The following is a 22,946-nucleotide window of genomic DNA, read 5'->3' as shown; positions in this document are numbered from 1 at the left end:
ACTGTATATGAGACCATGTATAGTGAGTAGGTTATATGTTTGTGAGTATGTTTTACCTCCTGAATCAGACGATCTGATTTTAAAATACTTTGATTGAATTTATAAAAAATGTATACGAAATAAAAATATCTAACAGTGAAACTCGTGATACTCTTGTCAAAACAGCATATTTAATTGCAATCGTTGAATATTCGATTGGTCGAGCAAATGGAACTGATACAGAATGTCCGATGGATCTAGTCCAGGCGATCAGGGACAACACTTATCTCATTATCTGCTGTCACTCTTCGTTTGGGTGAAAATCGTAAATTCCCACCGCTGAAAGGGTGGTTTTTAATGTAATTGAATTGTGTCCGTGCAACACACATGTTTGCGAATAAATTCATTTTATGAAATAGAATTTTTTTCCGACTAGAAATTAATTGATTGCTAATTTCATTTTACAAAATGCATTGATGGGTGGCTGTGTGGTTGTAGTGGTCATCTAACCATCAAATGGTCACAGGTTTGAACCTATCTTCTTCAAATTTAAAGTAGTTTAGAGTCCATATTTATGCCAGCTTTTATGTTTTGAAACTCATATGTCTCAGATTACTCCGAAAATTGTTAAAAGTATTCTGTGATAATATACTATGGTTAACAGATATCAAAAAGAGTTTTTAGTTATACTATACTATGATTCCTCTTGATATCTTCCAAGGTATACTACTTTAGCATTCAATATATTTTACATTGTATTTTAATTTTAAAACTCAAACTGCCCGTCACTGTTGTTAACTTTAATTAGTTTGAGCGTCGATCTTTCAGTTTGGATCACTGTTTTGTACGATCACCGTTAACGGTTATAAGTCGTATTACGATCACCGTTAACGGTTATAAGTCGTATGAGAAAAACCATTGACGGCATCAATGAAAAGTGCTGTCAGCTCTCTAACTACGAATGCTAAATGCTTATAAAACGTTGCCTATGACCCACCGGATAAGGTAAGTTGTATGATATCACCCATCCATTTCATAATCGCAAAACTAAAACACATGAAATTTCTCCCCAGCTTACCTAGGTTATCCTTGTTGTCGGCGCTCTTTCTTCCTCCAGGTACTTCGTCGTTGTTGTTGTCTTCGTCTTCCACCCTGTTTCTCGGTTCCCACGTCATCTTGTTCTCCTTCTTCAGTCTCCGTCGCGCGTTGGCGAACCACGTCGACACCTGCGTCAGCGTCATCTTGGTGATGATCGCCAACATGATCTTCTCGCCTTTGGTCGGGTAAGGGTTCTTCTTGTGCTCGTTCAGCCACGCCTTCAACGTCGAGGTCGTTTCTCGTGTCGCGTTCTTCCGCCGGGCGCCGTTCAGGTCCATGCCGTAGCTGGAAGCAAAAGATATTTTGAGCCCAGTAATCACAAAAGTTATTGTACTTACAGTTACAGAATAGCAAAGAACTAGCAATCCAGGCTTACATAAAGCACGCATATACTGCAACATTTTCAACGATTATTGCAATGGTTTGGTATATAAGTGGATGGTTTCACTTTAATTTGTTTTGTTACTGTTAATTTATCGTTTCTTGCTAGACATCGAACGAATGCGTACAGTAGTTGGACGCTGTAGACTTTGACGATTTACCAAAACTGAGAAGGATACATTGACGAGTTACTTTGTTTAGAGAGAAATAATCAAGGCCTAATAATTTTCTATCGGTTTTATTGGTTTTATCATGTTCCAGAAAATGTAATTTGAGTTTCTCAATCCATCAACCCTAAATCGCGCTGAAATTATGTTGATTATGGAATGTAACAACGTGTTAAGAGTATTTACTGATTTTAATTGTTTTCAACGTTTGAAATGTTACGCCTTTGGATAATGTTGAAAGAAATGTTGTGATATAAAGTAATGCAACTAAGCAGCGGAGAAAAAGTGACTGTACCACTGAGTCTGAATACGGCGCGAAATGATCACATGCAGTGTTAATTTATTTCACGATGAAATAGTCACAAGTCGCATGATCCGATGATTGGTTCAGCAGATCATATTCCTGCAACTCCAATCCGATTTGATTACGTTATTGAGGAAGCACCCTTCGCGCATAATATGAGGAAAAAATGAATCGCCCTTCGCACCCCTCGCCGAATCCGCCATTATTGCTTGGGTACCCTAGCTTGAAATACGTTAATCCCCCCCTGCGCTCATCGCTGCTGACTTCACTCGATTCGAATTAAATTCTTTCCTTTCTTCAACATTCCTGATCGTATCGGCTCGTCATGCTTTGTATAACTTTTAATTTGATTTGACACGGTTTCGCTGAAAATAAATTGTGTTCGAGTAATACTGTCGAATTGATTTCGGATTTGACAGTCTCAATTCCGGCGAGTCGGATCGAATGAAGTGTTTAATATTGTTATCACGTTTCAGTGAAGTTTTGTTAAACGCTTCGTGTAGCATTTTATATAGGTATGATAGTACAGTGAGTGTTTCTAAAAAGGGGTTTCAAATGTTGGCATCATTTATCGTATTGGTAACTATTCTACTGATTTTCACAAGACACACGCATCCCTAAAGTAATATGAGGATACCATTTTGAAAAATTATAGTAATTTATCATAGTTGCTGTAATAATTTAGTTGCAAGACATAAGTGTCTAGACTCTTTACATTTCAATTAAGTAAAACCCAATGATTGTGTCAAATTTATTTTTAAAACAGCTCAGCGTGATTAACGAATCGATTACATACATAACATCCCTCGATTCAGTAATTACAAAGTTTAAAAAATCATACCGACACCCAAACTCCACAATCGCCAAATTACAACGCTTTAACTCATCATGCAGATAAAACAGCGGGACAATACAAACACGAATGACAGCTAAATGTTGGCAAAACAAATTCGAAAATACTCCACACATTCCGTCAGTGTAGTGACAATATTTCGATGACATTCTGGTGTTTGCCCGGATGAACGCCACGAATAAATCCGATATCAAAATGGCGATATAACAGAATAATCGCGACAAACGTTTCCACCAAATATTCGTGTCGCGGTGAAGAGTTCGTTTACCAGGGCTTACCGTCTAAATGATTGTGAATCGAAATTAAACACGATAATCCCGCCGGCCGGATTTGGTCCGAAATAACAAATACGGACGTCCGCGCAAAGCCAATCTGCCTGATAGGATCGACAGCGCCGGTGTCGCCGCGATCATTAATCCTAAATAATTAATATCGCGGTCGACACACACCTGCAGTTAAAATTTGCATCGGTCAGGGAAAGTTTGGCAGAGATGTTGCTACGGGATACAACATGCTCCCCCCCCCCTTCACCTCCCATACAGTAGAGTGTACTTTGATTTTGATAAATCTTTGCACGTTTTGATTTATTCAACGCCACGTCTGAGTTGATATTCACGGTGAGATTTAAAGTTGGGACGGTTTCTTGTATACGTATTTATAACGAAAATAAAAAAAGTAATGTTTGCATTGGTCATTTGCAAGTATACTAATAAGAATCATTTTGAGATTAAGATGGAAAATATTTCTCTTGAGGTAAAAGTATATCATACGTTTGGGTGTAGTTTAAAAAATGGTTCTTCTTGTGTTGAGGCAATGTTGGGGTAAATTTTTTATTTAGTAAATAATACCAGAGGAGACCTTCCAAAACTCGAGGGTCAAGTCAAGTTGGGTTTAGAGTCGGGCCGTCGTTGGGGGAAATAATTGACAAACCGGTGTTTTTGGCTGATTTTGAACATCTATGAAATTTTAGAACCAACCAATCAATAGAACAACGTCCTTCAATCTAAATACCTGTACATTGTACATAGTGCTGTACTGTACGTATGTGAAGCCATACTAGGCCTACACGGAGATTTAGGCCTACAGAAGGCCTGACTGGTATTTTGCCAATTTTCGCAACACACATGGTTTCCGCACGTGGTCTGTTGGATGTCACTGTTATATTGTTGATGTGGAAAATCGTAGCTGAAAAGTGTATGGTGTTAACAGTCAATGTTAATAAAATGAAACCATTAAAAAATGAGAAGTATTCTGAAAAAATTCCTCATCAATAAAAATGCAAATTTCTAGCTTCCCTCCCATAGTAATAAAATGCAACATGTAATCGCAGTTAGTAGTAAGTTTCAATTGTTAAATACTTTATGGTGTCATTTTAGCACTAGAGCAATAAATTTGCAGTTTTAATTGCCAATCCAGAATTGATGCTATGGAATGCTGTGAAAAAAATGATCTATTTAGTGGATTATCATATACAACTAATACATGTGTTTTTATTTCTTTTTTACAGCATGCAATGGGTTTTTATTTTTATGTTTTCATTATTTTGATAATCCTCAAGCGTTAAAGTAAATAAAATGTAAATATTAGATATGCTAAAATAGTAAAGATAAGTTTTTTGTTTGTGGTGAGATTATTTACATTTCATATGTCGTGAATTATTAACTCCCTTATAAAATAATAGTACGGAACAATTCTTACCACTAAGAAATCCTAAATACTTCAACACCAATAAAATTTTGCTTAATTGTTACATAATCTCGCTGAAACGTTAAAAGTACATCAAACCCCTCACAACTTGCCCTAAGATCAAATTTAACAATCTGTTTACACAAAGGAGCGATAAAGTTGGCCAATACGACTATATTAAGCGTTAAAATTCTTCCCGCCGAAATGAGCGCGGGAGGAGCAGAACTGCCGGGAATTTCTGGGGTGAAAATTTAATGAAAGCGGAGAAGTTTGCGTCAATAGCTAACAGGTCAACGACGACTCGTCAATTAGGGTGAAGTTAAACCTGTCAATTTTTAAATGCCTTAATCGACAAGCAACGGCCTTTAACTTAACATTATCACAAAGTCTGCTTTCCTTGTGAAAAAGTAGGATAATTTACGGAAAGTTGTCTAAGCTTCATTAATGTGGGTGATTTGCTGCCGCACGAGTGATTGTAACCCAAGGCTGAGTCTACATGCTGTTGTTGAAATTGATAAGCCACAATAATAGGTATCTGTAGTACATACACTAGCTATCATGTTTGTGTTAGTAAGGAAATGTTCTTGCAAGCAAACTGTGGTTAAATAGTAACACAAATGTTGTAACGTTAGGTTGAGTCACTGCCCCTGTGGTTTTGTCGGGTATACTTGCATATTTTTCTTTCAGTTTGTAGGTTCTTGCCATCGACTTTTTACTTTATTAGGGGGACGGTTTAAACCCAAGTCTTTTTACCATCTACATAGACTACGTAGCATCGTTAATTCATCACTCAATGATGAATGATATCTGAACACAATACATCTCGCTTAGGATCAAACCAGTTGAGTTCTACCATTGACTGTAGTATAGTCTATGGTTCTATCAACACTCTCTGGTTTACCTGATTAGCACTATTGCACGGACCGTTATAATCTAGGGTGGACCGATGCTTCTAGGTATCTAATGAGGTGACTCTCAAGCCGATTATGATTTTCATATCCAGTGTTAACCCAAAACAGACAAAATCTTTGAAAATATGAATTGTAATTTTTACCGCCAGTTTTCACGATATCGAATGTTAACACACATGGATAAAAGTGCATTTTAACCTTCTACAGTCTTCCTAATCAAATAAAATAACCTGACGATAATGAAATCGTTCAATTAAGTTTCGATTAAAATCCTCGATATAATGTCCCGTCAAACCCATCAGCAATAATTATTGACAGACCCAAGCTTAATAGAAATAGTAAAAACACAAACACCCTTTCGCAATCAAACGATAATAAGCACTCGTGATGATTTAAATAATAAAATTAACTCCACATTGTTAAGCTTTCAGCTTATTCGGCCATTTATAAATCAAACAGTTTACAATTACGGGTTTCATAGTGCAACGTTTGACAGTTTAATTTGAATTACAGGATGCACTAGCCGCTTAAATCCGCGATAAAATAATAGAGATTATCTCATCATGGGCGACGTTAGGCTTATCCCGTTATTTATGCTGCCTGCGTCCACGTTGATCAATTTTCAATAATGAACACTTCATGGTGGTAGGAGGGGTGTATTGGCTACGTACAGTGATTATAGTTAACATAGAGTAGAAACTGTGTGGTTGTTGTATAAAACAGTTTAGACTTTCTTCTCCCACTACAGAAGTATTTAGTAGGGGTTTCTAGACTTTTAAGCGGTAGGAAAGATACATATAAATTTTAAATTCTTTAACGCTTGAAATGGTGAACACTAAATGTTTTAAATTTTAGTGGGATGTTGGGACTCGGACCCGTCTCCCTCTCAATAGAGTGCAAGACCAACTACCTCACCTAATATCTTTCTTAGTTATTGCGGAGATTATGAGGCTTAGTATTGGTGTAGATCTACAGACAGTTTATTTCACATTGTTCAGTACTGCCCTGGTATTGTTCTTCATTTGACACAGTTGCTCGTGAACAATTTTACTAAATTTACTACACACATAGTGTACTAGAATATCGAAAATTGATTTATTATACTGTACACAACACAGGTACGGCACAAAATACAACCGTTGCAAATAAGAAATAACAATTACGTGGGCATACTGATCAGTTAAACTATAAAACTGCTGACATCGTTGTACTGTTTTATTCTACATCGTAACGGTTTTATAAATATAAAACAGTAACCTTGTAGCAGTGTACAATAGCTAAGGTTGTTATACTACACAGGCACAATCTATAACAGTTACCATGTATCTGTTACTCTGGAGCAGTTACTACAACGGTTGTAATACAATAGCTGCGGTTGTGTGGTAGGAGGACCACTGATATATAACAGTTAGCGGGTTGTTTCCTACCACACGACAATGAAACATACAGTTATTGTTGCAATCGCCCGGCCAATGTTCTGAGTTCTGACCAATAAAGATTTACAGTGGTATTTCTGTCGCATGCTCCCTACAGTTGTAATTAAATGTGGGTTTTTATTCGCGGCATGTTAGAGCCACAGTTTGTCTGGATTATATGTCGATATATTTCCTATGTCGATTTCAATACAGTTTTTCGTACTCTCCAATAGGTACGCCCAGGCTAGGTTGAAATATTTAATATATTTGTTGTTGGACAAAAGACAAGAATGTTTAGTGGACCAGGTTAAATAGTATCAGTTTGGTTCAAACTATCGGTTTCTGGTGTGGAGTGTTATTATTTAACGATACGTAGTAAATTATAGTAGAAATACAAATCCGTCAATGAAGAATAAATATTAAGTTGCTTTAATGAGTTGAAACACAGAATATAGAACCTAGCCTTTAGGTTCTATATTCTGTGGTTGAAAGGCATAGTCCTGAATGGCACTTTTATTTGTTGTCAACACTAAATTGTTTCACTTATACGACAAAATATATAAGTAGGCCTACGGAAAAATTGGACAAAATCAAAGTTAAGTTGTAAGTACTAATAATGTTTCAAAGTACAAGTCACAAAATAACAAGATCTTTATTATTGACCAGGTCAAATAACAACAGTTTGGTTCAAACTACCGGTTTCTGGTGTGAATTGGTATTATTTAACGAGACGTAGTAAATACCTCCGTCAATACAGAAAAATAATATTAAGTATCTTTAATAAATATTAAAAATAGCCCTAAATGGCATTTTAAATTGTATGTTTGCATACTTTAATCATATCATATATTTTTTTCACTTATACAACAAAATATATAAGTAGGCCTACGGAAAATTGGACAAACTCAAAGCTAAGTAAATACTAAAAATGTTTCAAAGCACAAGTCGCAAAATAACGAGATCCTTATAAAAAAGTACAGAACCCGATTATTAATGAGAATTAAAACGGACGAAGAACAACCAAGCTTTAACTGCGCTCTCACATAATTTCCCCCGCATATCCAGAAACGGCTTGTAATAAAGGAGTGTTTGTGCTTTTGTTGCTTCCCACAATCGTGTTCAACCGCGTTCTTTGTATACAAAAGGTGTTATCACATTTCGAAAAACAATATGCCGAAAATAAAAGTGTGTCCTTTAGAGAGCACAGAATTAAGGTCTTTTATGGCGGTATGCAAAGTCTTTTTCAATGGGAAAATATAAAAACATTTGCAGAGGAATTTACGAAAGTCTACTTTTAAGGACTTTGGTGTTGGGAATCAACAACACGTAGTGTTTAGCTTTGCAGCATTAGCTGTACATTCAGCCTGCTTACAAACGAAATTTCTTATACATTAAATACTAAATATAATTACGGTAAAATTAAGGTAAATTAAATTACTTTTGTGTCAAAAAACAAATGCCTTAAACTTCAGTTTTAGCTTTGCTTTTATGCGATTGTCGGGTCGCATTCCTTAAAACAAGTCAACAACACCGCAAAATATTGGAGGTAAATCAAGTTTATTTCGACTATATAAAAAAACTAGATAAAATTGACGTCGAATGGTTCTGATGAGAATTCATTTTTTTCCCTTTATTCCACTACATTACCTGAAAGGACAAAAACTTCAAATAACACTTGTAATAATATGTTTGCACTTATACTGTTTAGACCCAGTATTGGAATCATTCCAAGTATCAAATGTAATATGGGGTTAAAGGTATGTATGTCTACACTTTTAAATCAGTTTATCTTTTTAAATTAAATCATGGACTTTTAAACACAGTATTTTTAAACATCAGTATTTTTAAACATCAGTATTTTTAAACACACGTCAGCATCACTTACTCACTTTAATGTCCGTTTAGGAAATTTAAACCACTTATCTAAATACAAAGAAAAGAATTTTACTTCACTAAGTGGTTAAATTAAGTGTTTATTCTAAAATGAATTATAGATGTGTAACTATTTTATACAGAAAATCTAAAAAAAACATTGTTATTTTCTACGTTTTCTTCCGTTGCAAAGCACGGGTAGCAGCTTGTTATTTTTTAAAGCAGTAAAAATAAAATCCATTCATTTTGTTAGCCGTTGATTTCAAAAGGAAATAAAATAAAATATCTCTTAATTGATGAGAACGTAATCTGCAGTGGAGGACTTCTTCCACTTAGATCCATACGATAATTTTATTACTTGTCGGAGATATGACTTGTCGGAGATAGGACTTGTCGGAGTTGTTCAGGTAATGTCGGAGATATGCATATTTCAATTGTCCAGAACGGCCATTTCTCGCCGATGTCCAGTCGATGTTATGCAGAGTTTATACAACACTTTCTAGAGTGGGCGGGACATCGGGCCGCTAGTGGCCAATCCAATAAATATTGAATTATTACACAGATTTACAATTACAAACCCAACAAGCGATGTGCGAACATTTAGAGCAATAAATAGTTAGGGTTTAATGTATGGTGTATTGGCTAATTTATTTTATATAGTGTACAGAGGAAATATATACGGTATTGAGCAAAGGTGGATCGGGAAATACATTTATGGATTGTGATATTAGCGGAACGTTAAGTATGTCTAATGACAGAACTTTGAGACGTAAAATACCAATACGCGTCACCTGTGATTTTGGATACACATAACAAAGTTTTCTTAGGGTACACCAGCTATAAGAGTCAGTCATCAACATCTTGTTAAATTGTATTATTAATCAATAAGTTAATTTTAATGTGTTCTTTACATTAAGAACAACCAATAAATGTATTCTAGATCCCCATGAGTAACAGCGTACCAAGATTTTAATACAGATAGATATTTATGCTGTGTAAACAGAATTTTAAAAGGCACTTTCGGTAAATATCCATTTAGCCGATTTTCTATTGTGAGTAAAGTCCGCTTATTTCGCGTAAATTCGCTACAAATAATTGAATGGTAGAAATTAACACGAATCACTTTAACTTCTAACACTTGTATAAGAAATTAAAGAACCTTTGATGAGAAAAGCACAAGTATAAAGACAATAAATAAAATTTCACAAAGAGTAGTATTTTCTTAAACATGCCCAGTTTCAATTACGTATGTAACTCTAAACTACTCATTTCTCAAAGTTTCTAAAGAAGTTTTAAGACGTGTGGTAAGCTACCCCACACAGAAGGCCTCGTCGAAGCTCCGCCTTTCCTGAGGTAACGAGGCTTATTAAGTTCCAAACGGATAATTAATAACCCAGGATAGTTTCAATTAACCGCAGCGGCTGGTCACGCGCGGCGATGGCGCCTGCCGCAGCGCCGGAGATAAAAACAAAACAAAATGGCGCCGTAGAAAAAAGAGAATACAGTGGGAGGACCGAGGATCGGCGAGACAAAGCTATAGGATTACCGACGCTTGTCGACCCATCGTTTTATGAAATCATTATTTCCAACGTGCCGCCACAAGGCGCGTCAGTTAGGGTGATTTAGAGGATACATTTGACGTATTGTCGCCGCTCGGACGTGGAAGGATGGAGACTGACTTCGCAACTGCTTTGTGTTTAAACCCTTCGAGGTGGAGTTGGATGAACTGACGATGGATTTTATAGTGTTGTAAAGGAAAAGAAAAATTGTTCAAAAACTCTTGTGTTAGAAATGTACAGTACACTGAAGACCGTCCCTCACAAGGCCGAGCCTGGTTGAAACGGCCAACTGCAGTCTCAAGTTTAGGTAGGAACTAAATTTGCTACCAAAGCTGCAATTGAATTCAGTGCGTTATTTTTATAGATATCATTTACGCACAGTACAAAAACATCTCTAGAACACTTCTGCAAGAAGCATACAAAGTAGCATTTGGATGACAAAAGTGTAAACCATGTCAACAATGTATTAGGGTACTGATACGCCGATTTTAAAAACATTACAGTAATATAATATATCCCTAATCATGCACGAAATGTATTTATTTGTGTTTATTCTGTGTTTTCCACACCAATGGCATTTTTAGGTTTTGAAAGGGGGCGGTCCAAACCTATCCAAGGTCGACATTACCTTTATATTTCAAGGCGGGCACTGTGTATTTGATTGCAGAAATTTAAAATAGCCATCGTGAAAAAAACACCGGTGAAATCAGCACATTGCTACGTCGGTAGAGTCTAAATTTGAGTAAAAAGGTTAAAAATGGCATTTTGGAGTAAAACGTTTCGTATTCTTATTTTAAGCGCCTCTCAATTTTCTCTTAGCGGACCGTATAGTGTATTCCGGTTTACCCACAAAATCGTGTATTTCAACACTATGAAAGTTATAGATATTGTTCAATACCACAAGTTTCACAAATATTGTTTGTTTGCGATCAAGTACATTGTGGTACGCATTTGGCCGCTGATGAGTAATTTGAAATTGACCATGTAGCCGTCAATAATCAAGAAAACAATTCTGTAACCTTACAACATTTCCGACACCTTCAAGGCAACTGAACGCACATACTTTCACTTACTTGTACCATGCTTGTACTCATAGCAACCGAAATTGTAGGAATTTTATAAAGTTGCTCAATTGTTTTGAAAGAGAGTCGTCGAAGCTAATATAAAATCGACCAGCTGAGAGAAACCCCAAACAAATGGTTTTAAAATCGAACATTCGAGGATGTTCTTAATTTACAAATGGGAATTTGTAATTAAAAAACATAAATTGTATGTAGTTCATATAAGCTAATTCATCTTGTTTTTGTTGAGAAAACACAGTTTAATTGTTTTTGTAACATAATAGACCTACTCAGCTCTATGATGTGTAAATTGTTTAATACTATTAATATATAGATTGGCAATAAAGTTTTCTACTAATGGTATATCAAACTACTAAGATCCACAGATATTTAAAAATTGGTTTATTTCTATCAAGACACGAGTTTCTGAAATATTTTAAGAGATAAATAATAATATCACGATTCAACATGATCAATAAATTAATATATTTGCTGAGTCCGATAATATTTTTCCGAAAATGTTCAACTGCTAATCATATTGGTGGGTTATTTAAACTTTATTAAGGAACAACTTAGTATATTTCCACTATGAATAAAAGTGCCAAAACTTGACAAGGTGTTAGGCGGGATTACAAACACTAATGTAATAAGTAATGTTAAGTAGACCTTGTACATCGATCTCGTAGCTTGTAAGCTGGTAGCTGTAGGAAGCCGCACAACGGAATCAATCTTATTATTTGATTAGCAATACCAAGCTAAATGTTTAGATATCTTGACAACGAAACATTGATCATTTTATAGAATTTTGTTTCTAAAATTAATTAATTTTTCCAACGAATTTCAGTGGTAACGTTTTGCAGTCTTACTTAGGTGTGTAAGACCTGATTAATGGAAGACTGTTAACACATGACCCAACGCATAAACTCATTGTAGCGTATGTAGTCCAGTTATTTTAAGAAACTATTAATATAATTCTGAAATTCAGTGTTAGTTTATAAGAAGCTACACCATGTATAAGTATATAAATAAAAACGTAATTTACAAATCGAGCAAAATTATAATTAACGACAAGAACAACCACGGTTGACTAGTAGAACTTTATTAACAAAGATTAAATTTTATTTTGCTAAGCCAACTACAACATTTCTAAATTGCGACAACATTTGGGCAAAATTCATTACTCTTCTCTAACCTTTGTAAGCCGTTTAACATAAATTTATTTGACACAAAGTGTATGTTTTTTGTTACAATCAAACCAAAGGAATCCAATAAATCAGGATTATAAAGTAACGACGATTAATCAAGTAAGAGACGATGTCGGTAAATAAACCTATAGTTTTTTTTTTTTTTTTTTTTTTTTTTTTTTAGTGCCAATAAGTTCGTTGGAAAGAGAAATAACTGACATTATCTGTCTAACCGTTTATTAAAGTTAACGGGTAATTAAACCATGAATTAAGTCAGTTAACCGGCAAGCAATTTAAGAAAGAGATTTTGGTTGAATCTTAAGTTCAGTTTACCACCTTTTAAGAACACAGGTATTGTTATTCTAAAAAGTTGCCTTGCCTAATTTCAAAGTCAGTAATAAACCACAACTAATTTTTTACAATTCAACATTCTTCTGAAATGCTAAAATGCGCTTCTCTTATACGTCCATAAAACAGATCCTGTCGACCAAACAAGTCTCTAAGTACCCTACGGTTAATTTACTACCAGATGTATTTAAAATATTACTTAACGCGCCAGCATTAGTTGTAATGACTGAACATAATTCATAAGCACTTAACAGCCTCTTCCACTATCCCGGTCTTATAAGGTGTTACACGCTACCAGAGTTGGTTTTTGCTGTACAATTAATGGAGTTAGCCTCGCACGGGGGCAAAGTAGACAAATGAAGCAGATAGTCTAACAGTGTAGAACACTTAGCCTCTACCGGGGCGCCCGCGCGCATGTTATGTAGAGATAGTGGTAGACGCATGTACTAGCCTGGTTACTTTGTCAGCTGTTAGCGAAATGGGCAGTTGGCAACGGCTACTGAGGTTAGCTTCTGTGTAGCGGTTGGACAATATGTAAGTTTTTCGAGATAAGTAGAAATTGTCAACAAAATATTTAGTCTTTAGGTTGGTGGAAAGACGATGAAGTTTTTTTCTCAGGACGCTAGGATCTAGCTCACGATGGTTTTCACATTGCTTCAGGTTAAGCCTAGAAGTTAAATTACATTGTTGTTTGGCGGGATTTGAACCTAGGACTTCAGTGAAAGGACCAAAGGCCCGGGTAACAACCGAGCTTTGGGAGTAACAGGAACTACACACATGAAAGGGACAAGTGGTAGTTTTGTTGGTAATGATGCCAACATTAGCTACTGTTTTCCCGACGCATACGGAAATGATTACTTGACGTTAGTTTGAACATAATTATTGCATGTTTTTAGATAAATATTTTACAACCAACATAGAGGGAGAAGTAGTTGTTAGCTAAAGAGACGTTCTACATACTTATTCATTGATTGTATTAAAGATGTTTGCATGAAATATGTCTTTACTAGCAAAACCAACTATTCAATTTAAACTAAAATATGATCACATTTGTTACGTATGCATCTAATAATTACATTTATTACGGAGTAGCTGTCTTGGTCAAAGGCAATGGTTGAAGCTTTTAATAGACTATTTGGCCATTATTATGGTATTGTACTTAATGAGTAACAGGTTTAAAACCCAAAGTTAAGGAGATAAATTTTTATGTGGATTGTTTATGTCAACGCATAACGCGCATAGATCATTCACTCCCATGTTATGTGACAATACATTATACAGTAAATAGAACACAATTATTACATGTACTGTTTGAATTAAATTATATTAAAACTCGAGGATAATATGTTTTAACGGAAAATACATAAAAATTAAATCTCCTATTTTGATCTTATCAACTACTATAAAATTAGCTACAACTAAAATTTATACCTTCATTAGGTTTATATCGTAGTTTATGTAGAAACGTATGTTTAATCAGTCATAAATTCTCACTGGTTGTTGTCTTGTTAATAATCAGTAACATAAATTATTTTCACAGTTTTTTTGTCAAAGAATCCAGACTATAGACGCGGTCTTTTAACAGCCCAGTTTTATAGTTTCGTCTAATTACCATCGAAATATGCGCGAGCTTCACAGCGAAACACACATAAGGCATTAAGGGAAATAATTCCTCCATAAAACTGCGCGGTGGCAGCTGACGAACAAAAAGTATCACAAATAAAGCGGATTTGAGCGACAAAACGAAATGGCGGCTAAGTGAAAAGTACACAGCAGCTGGAGGGATGGGGGACGTGTAGATGATATAAGTAACGGGATGACCGCGAACCGTGCCTGATGCGAATTAAAACGAGGAGGGAGCGCGGGCATTTCACTGTAGTCTTCTCGGTCCGGCGAATCGGTATAAACAAAAAACTCTAACTAAAGTGGTGTGGAAACAATTCCTGCATGATACGCGTGAATAATACAAGTGCCGGGATGCGAGAAACGTGTTGCACGTAATAAAAGTGCAACTGGAAAGTAGAATTGGTCCACTTGCGTTTTATTTCCACCCCTCTGTCCGATTGTGCAACAAAGAATAACAAAATATTGGTTATACGGCTAAATGGCTACGGCGATGCAAATGTCCATTGTGTTGGCGATTTATACAGGTTGTCCCTCGGCCCATTGTGAGCTGTGGCACCCCTGTCAGGCGGTTGAGGAGACTGGGTTGTGGAGTGATTGTACCTGGATGCATTCGGAATAGTAATTTGAAATTCGATTCATATTTGTTAGTGTGGGAATTCGTTGTGCAATTTTACTGAGGTGAAAATATAATTTAGATTAAATGGGTTAGGAGTTTTTATATTATCATCAAGTTTGGAAAAGTGGGTGAATCATGTGATGTACACTAATGTTATTTTGTACTAAACCAATAAGCTTTACCATTACTTTTTCAATCTCTTTCCCATCCACGATATGAGTTTATAAGATATTCACATTCACGAGAAACAATACCTGTAGATTTTTAAAACTCAACCATATTTACTAAATGTTATCCTTACTCACGTTTATCCAAGTAAGTATATTTACAGTAAACAATAAAACCAGAATAGTACAAAGTTCTTTTCAGGTGGAACTTTTACTTAGATTCCTAGACATATACTACATAAATAGTCGGAAAATAAGTTTTATACGAGACCTATTTTCCCTTTTATTTTCACACCAAGATTGATGCCGACTTTCGAGTATGTAATTAGTATTTGTTCATCGAAAGCTTCAAAATTCCCAAGGCTCAATTATTGTTTGGCGGAAACACTGTTCTGGGCTAGGACATTTTATCGACCTATTTTCCTTTACCGAAGTACGTATTACCATAGATTTTTGTTCCTCGCAACACTGGTGTTTTCTACACACATCCCACGTCTAGCGGCGACACATTTCCCAAATCGTCCGCGCTCCACTGATTCGAGACCGAGTGTCGATTTAATGACGGAATTCGTCCAAGATTAAATAAGTCCCGGCCGTTGACCAATCCCCGAATTAATGTCACACGACAAAAAGAAATCTGCCGCGTTCCGTCATATGACGAGGGATTTATTTTGACACGTCAGTCGAAGCGACGCTAACGAAGACGGCCTCAATGAGTGCCGGGATAGCATTAAATTCGGGAGGATTATAAACCGTCTGATGAGTTTTGAGTATTCTGAATTTTGTAGAATTGTTTTGGAAATTTTAATAATTGTGTACTGAAGTTTATAAATTGCTGCATAGATCTCTTTTGTGGTTTCGATTCCTATGATTCGCCAATAATCATTGTAATTTCATACATTTCCCATGTTCAGGAAGAAGTCAGTTACAGTATAAAAATGAACGCAGTTATGCGGAGTTACCGATTGCGGTATTGTCAAATACAGATGTTTGTGAATGCGTTGATTTTCTAATACAGTCTAACTGTAAGGATAACTAATTTAATAAAATTGCATATTTCACCTAACACCAACTCTTTTACAGTTTCAAAAACTAAGGTGACAATAGAATGAAGCAAAATTTAGTTAAAATTAGCAAAAGCTATTACATTTTACACCAATGTCATGGATAAGTACACCGACCCAACTATTCCTTTCCACAGCCGTCGCTACTCACTCAACACATTTCAAACAAGCGTTTAATATTTCATAAGCAGCGAGAGGCTCTCATAAAGGATATTAATCGCCGCATTAATAGTCGGAAATATCGCGTAACTCAAACAAAGTATGAAATTAATACGCAAATGACAAAAATAAAGGGCGACAATTTACGGGACGCGGCAAGACGCATGGCCTTCGGGAGAGGGAAATGAACGCTAAATAATCACAGGGGAAACACGCATTCGTCAAGACTCCGGCTTTAGAATGCAATTAAAACTCCATACATCACGGTTTTTATCCCGACAGATGCTCCACCCGGAATACCCGCGCATATTTCCGTCGTTACGTTTTTTATCTTGTGTGATTTTTTAGTTTCGACAAATTTGTAACCTGTCTGTCGTTGGGTGTAAACATGTGTGGAGTAGAGACACCCGGTGCGAGGATAGTTTCCTGAAACTGAGAAATCTTGGTGGTCTCACAACAGGAGACTGTAGGTCAACAAGTGTTGTACATGTATTTGACAGGCTGCAACGCTTGAAAACGTCACAAGGTATATTAATTTTGAAAACCCGTTAAAACTCTTGATACTGGGTGAGATCGAAAAATTACACTCAAAATAATAACTTTTCATAAGCTACATGGCTAAAACGACACTCTTCCTGCTCAGGTGTTTTTAGTATCGACTAGGTCTCCAGGTTTAAGAGTCCAGACCCAAAATGCACTTGTACCTGCAGTGCGCATGGATCAACTCTGGGAAACGGACTTTCGGCCTGCGCTGCCCCTGACTCGGCCTGGGCTGCCCCTATTATGTGGTGTAAAGGGTAGGTTTCTCGGGAGTAGGTACCTGACCTGAGCTTGCGCTTTACCCACTAAATCCCAGGAATCACCCGGAAATACCTGTGGGGTGGTGGACAGGGTCGTCGACACAGGAAACAGGGCAAATAGCATAGGAGCCAACCTTCTAGGAAATACATTACTATTGTATTAGAATACTGCTGTAACCTTTGGCATTAACGACTCAGGAAGTGATGGTGTCTACGGGTGGTGGACATCCGCCCCAAATAAACCTATTTTTGTTTCAAAATTTTAGATTCAAAAATACACAAATTCTTACTACATTTTAAATCTTTTATGCTTCTTTTAATACTGTATATGATAGTGGTTTTTAGTACTGTATTATGACAAATTTAAATGTAAAATACTTGCAGTCATTTGAACTTGAATTCATTATTTCTTAGGCCACGAACGCTAAATATGTAACAGATGTTCGTGTACAGTAGTTAAACAATAAAAAATAGTGCATTTCATCACTAGAGGGTACCTATTTAACAGTACTGTATTACGAAACATTTATATGTAAAATACTTGTAGTAATTTGAACTTGAATTCTTTATTTCGTTGGCCGCGAACACTATAAATATAAAAGTAACAGATGTTTGTGTAAGGTAGTAAAACAATACAAAATAGTGCATTTCATCACTAGAAGGTGTCTATTTAACTTTACTGTATTACGAAACCTTTAAATGCAAAATAATTGTAGTAATTTTAACTTGAATTCTTTATTTCGTTGGCTGCGTACGCTAAATTTTGGCCGTAAAAGTTTAATTTTGATACTTACTTGTTCTGTGTTATTTCACCTAATAACAACAGTACATTTAATTCCATCCAACATAATTTTTGTTGGAAATGCACAATGTTGAATTGTGTGTTCCAATTATTAAATTGCAAATTACATTAATTAACTGTTGAATGAAATGCATAGGGGCATTTAATTCCATCCAACTGAATTTTCTGATTTTGTATATAACAAACTGTAAATTTCTTTTATTGATTGTAAATATCTACATCACTAGAAGCCTTTTTGTAGTAATTGATCATTTAAACACTGCAGTTACAAGTTTAATTTTAATATTTTGTTGTACCAATACACCAGACTGTTAATTAATATATAGGATTATATTTTAAACGCATTTTTATAACATACTTGTCTCTTGTTACATTGGTTTAGTTTTTAATTTCGTATTTTATACTTAGTGTTTATCTGGTTTTTACATAACAAATTGTTATTTACTTTCACTTTGTATTTGCTTGTAAATAGGACACTACCAGAAGTTTTTTTAGGTAAACATTATTTTAAACACTGCAGTTTTTTGTTTACCTTACACCAGACTGTAATTTAATTAAAGTAGGCCTGTCATTATTTTTATACTACGTCTCTTGTTTAAATTATCTGAATGAATGTACTACGAATGTACATTCAGCTGTTAAACTACAATTCACACTCTTAAACTGAAACAAGAGGTTCTACCCGTGAATTCACGGGTGAACAGAAACCACCATTAAATTAATTTAATCAACTTTGACTTTATATTTCATTTAAAGGGCCCAAGTTCGAGAAATTTTCATGTGAAAGGATGTTAAAGGCAGTAACCTTCATACCTTACGTCTTAAGGTTGGCCGAGGTTGTACCTGAACACGCAGCTCTCTTTCACGACATCTTTAATACTTTTCAATGAAATTGCGATCTGTTAAAGATCGCGGTGACAACCTCTTGGAACGAACAACATACATGGTTTGTTAATCTCATAGTCATCATGGTTCGAACACCTTTAGTTACTCACTTGTAACAAACAGCTATAAATAGCTTCACTGTCCATTCACCGCGACTCTTTTAAGAACGTAAAAGTAAATAATAAAATAAGTAAACACAAATGTAAACAAACAAACTATATTGTCGATTGCATTGGCCAGCTGTTGTTCACTAAATTAATCAAATAATAACTTCCAAAACATGCAAGGCGTAGCCTTTTGAAAATCAGCCTGTGGGGCAGAGCCCTTAGGGATTTCGTCCATATCAATACTTTTCGGCAAAATCTACACACTCTAAGCTTCATTTTGATATGCCATATGCCTATATTTTTATTTGGTAAATGGCCTTAACCGTTTACATAAAATTTGATTGTATCACTGTAATAATATAATATACTGTTGTATGTATAATATTTTTGTACTATTGAGTGGATGGATTCTTATGTAAACAAGCCTTGAAATCATATTAAGTGAGACTAAGGCCCGATTAATTAATTCGTCAACGTTTGTGATTTATGAAAGCTATAGTGACAATAGGCGGATGGTGGCCCCACCTTCTGCAGTAGCCTATCTATAAAAGCTATAATGTATATACAAAACTATAATATCTATAACTAATATTATGATGGTCAATTTATACATATCCACTGTTTTTGTATCTTGAACTGAGGTGACACATATGTCGTCAAATCGTCGTTAAAATTGGTTAAAAACTGTTTAAATATACAACTTTTAGCACGGTGTTTGTAACTAAACTAGCCCAAACTTAGATTTAAATCCATCTAATACCTGCTCTTGCTCTGGAGTGCTCTGGGGCTCAGGTCCTTCTTGGAAGTACCGTACCTAATCCTATTCATAGTTTTTGGCCAGCTTGCTGTGTCAAACACCCCATATCACCCCTTCCCTACTTCACTCTTACCCACAAAATCTTTTCAATTTACCTATAGGGAATCTTTTGGGGACAGCAGACTCAGAGCTACCCACGTTCCCTATTGTTTGTTGCGGAGGGTAAGTTTCTCATAATCACCCCAGGCCGAAAGTCCTACACTCATCAACTCTAGAATGGAAAACAATTCTATGTGCTTGAACCCTCCAACAGGTATACCGACCACGTTTTCATGATAGCAGGTATATAACGCATCAAAAGTATTTATTCCGATGTCTTGTGTTGTATGTATTGTGTATTCAAACCATCATCGAACCTACTTAAGATTTAATCTCCTTGGCAGAACTCTTTGCCTACTGAAACATCATTAATTACTAATACGATATTTACTTCACAGAACTGTTATAGTATAACGAGTTTTGCTATGTGGTAAGATAGTAAAGTTGTAGGACATCTTCTATGTCACCTACTCGTCACTAGGATCCCCACATCCGGACGGGGCGCCGACCACGGACGTTGGCCCGCGACGTGCCGGAAGAAGTTCTTATTTGGCGCTAGCAGAGCTCGCATAGCAAGCAGCTACACAGCTACAGGCCAGGCACATTGTCCGAGCCCTGCTATAAGTCTTGCAGGTCACGGGTCACCAGCAGACTCCAATATATTTCCTTCGACAACACTAATTCCACGACGGACTCACGAATTCCCCGTCTGTTTGTATTTGTTGGCCTTTGTTTTGCGGGTCCTCGGCGCATACCGCTTGGGTGGTGGTCTTAGAGTTTCGGGTGTCGCATTTAAATTTGGCAAATTCGGTTGATTTAACTCATTTCGTTTGTTTTCATTCCAACTCTGCTTTCGCTCACACGACTATTTACTTATGTAGCCAATACAGTATTAACATTTTATCTGAAACTAACTGCCACTGTTGTAGTTTATACAACTTTTCTAATACTTCGATTTTCTTATATGAAATAAAACAAGATTTATCTTGTGTTGAAGTTGGGGAAAGAAACATGCACAAGGGAATGGACAATAATATCACTTCTTACAGTTTTGGTTGGGACGAGGTGCCAAGTTCCAAGTGTACTTGCATAATATGGAGGGTTGCCAAATGAAATTTATGTCAATGTTCAACCTAGTTAATAATGTAATATGAGCGCTAAGTCATATCTCCATAGTCTGATACGTATTGCTTATTTGTAATTAACAATTATCTCTAAAGCGGAAGGATTTTATGGTTTTGGAGGAAACACTGGTTAAACTGTTCAAGTGCAATCTGTGCAGCATCTACCGTCTCAATGTCACTTGACCATCTACAACGCACGCTACAATTTGAGTTTGAGCACCAAAACAAGACACCGGCGCCTACTTAAATCCCTCAAATGTTTATTTATCCTCAGCCCGTGTTCTCTAATACGGTGACGTGTCTACTTTTCATTCAGCCTCATCCGAGACGGCACGACTGCCGAGCTTGTCTCTTCGGGGAGCTCATTAAAATACAATAACAGTTGTTCGTCTGCGAAGATCGTGTCTGGAGTAACACCACACGGCGCCATGGACTGCCTCTCGCCTAGCATCTGCATTGCCGGGTAATTAAAACGTGTATCTCTTTGACTTCCCAACCACTAAAATACTGCAACGTGGTTTTGGGGCTTCAGAATTGGCCGTCGACTAAAATACAGGAACTAAAATACAAATTTCGGTAAGAAGACAGCTGTTTGAGGGTGTGCTTTGGAATGACAAGAGGATGATTTAGCCATTTAGATTATAGTTACATTTTCGCGTGCCTCACCCACTGCGAAACAGACACTAACGTTTTATCATTCAGTAAAAGAAGAAATTTGTGACAGCGGACAAGAAGGGTAACATGTCAGTGGGTAAATTCAAGATACAATTTTTTTAAATGATGATACAAAATTGAGACAATGTAAAACTATACCGTTTCAAATTACAATTTTTTTGGGAAATGGATACTTAAAAGAACGCATCACAAATAGGAGACAGTAAATCTGTATTTCACAATCACTATTGCAATCGTCGGGCCAATCATTACAAAGACAGATTTCAAGATATGAATAAAAGAGGGATGGCATTTTTAGCCATTCAATTCAATAGGGCTTCTGAAGAAGAGAAGAAAAGTGACCGAGATCGAAACTTGCAACTATATAACTCGATGTTTGATCTTTTGTTGCGTTTCTTTTTGAACTCCTCATATTGGAAATCAAAATTCGGGCAGTTTTGGTTGTCAAATGCATACGAAAACGATCGTATTTCCTTAGAACCGAGAGGCCGAATCTGTATTGAAGCATGTCCTTCCCAATTATAAGTTTTATCATTTCCCTCATCATTTCTTTGTCTCCCGACATCGCGTGCCAGCCTCACGTCAGTTGTAGCTACTGCAACTCCTCCGACATCAATTAGGGCCAACTCACCAACTCCTGTTGGCCTCTTATCAATTAACTCACCGACTGTCTGGCCTCTTAATTGGCCATCAACAACATCTCGCCCGGCGGGTGGGCTCACGGAAATTAATAAACATCCAGGATCACCCGGTAAATTAAAAGCACCGAATTGAGACGATCAAATATTCCCAACGTGATGGGTTCATCGTGTGATTTTTCGATTGGAAAGACAAAAGCGTAAAATGTTAAAACCATAAAATTGATAAGAGTTGTGCCTGAGAATTCCTAAACTCGAGAATGCGTTGTCCTTTGTGAGAATGTCAGAGATGTTCGTTGTCAGAGAGAGTCGTTTCGGGGTATTTAGCAAATCAGGAAGATGGTTTATATTCGTATGTGTGATTATTTTTATCTTACATAATTTCATGTAGGCCTACTGATATTTGTATCGCAAGTAAAACAGGTGAACACCTTTCTTCCTCTTCATGAGTCCACCCAAAGTCCAACTATAATCATTGGGAACGAGCAAAAAACTGATTTATCGGTTTTACTTTATTATAGTTGAGTGTAAATCGAAGTATCGATTGAAAGTGTTGTCTACTTATTACTTATATAAAATAGTACGGTTCTTGACTTAGAATGAGGCTTA

At 36.2% G+C, this 22,946-nt stretch overlaps 1 protein-coding gene across 1 annotated transcript in view; it reads right to left on the bottom strand.

Moving 5' to 3' along the window:
• Window positions 1-22,946, bottom strand: part of LOC128995915 (homeobox protein caupolican-like) — a 61,330-nt gene that overhangs the window by 4,791 nt on the left and 33,593 nt on the right. The window contains exon 4 of the mRNA XM_054420963.1: window positions 1,058-1,362. Coding sequence (XP_054276938.1) covers window positions 1,058-1,362 — 305 coding nt within the window. The remainder of the gene's footprint in view (window positions 1-1,057; window positions 1,363-22,946) is intronic.

The sequence above is a fragment of the Macrosteles quadrilineatus genome, unplaced genomic scaffold (assembly GCF_028750875.1).
Source record: "Macrosteles quadrilineatus isolate MER2022 unplaced genomic scaffold, UCM_ALF_1.0 Scaffold_5__1_contigs__length_97177068, whole genome shotgun sequence".
Classification (NCBI taxonomy): domain Eukaryota; kingdom Metazoa; phylum Arthropoda; class Insecta; order Hemiptera; family Cicadellidae; genus Macrosteles; species Macrosteles quadrilineatus.
Note: the sequence above shows the minus strand (reverse complement) of the source record. Positions and strands in the feature narration are given on the sequence as shown.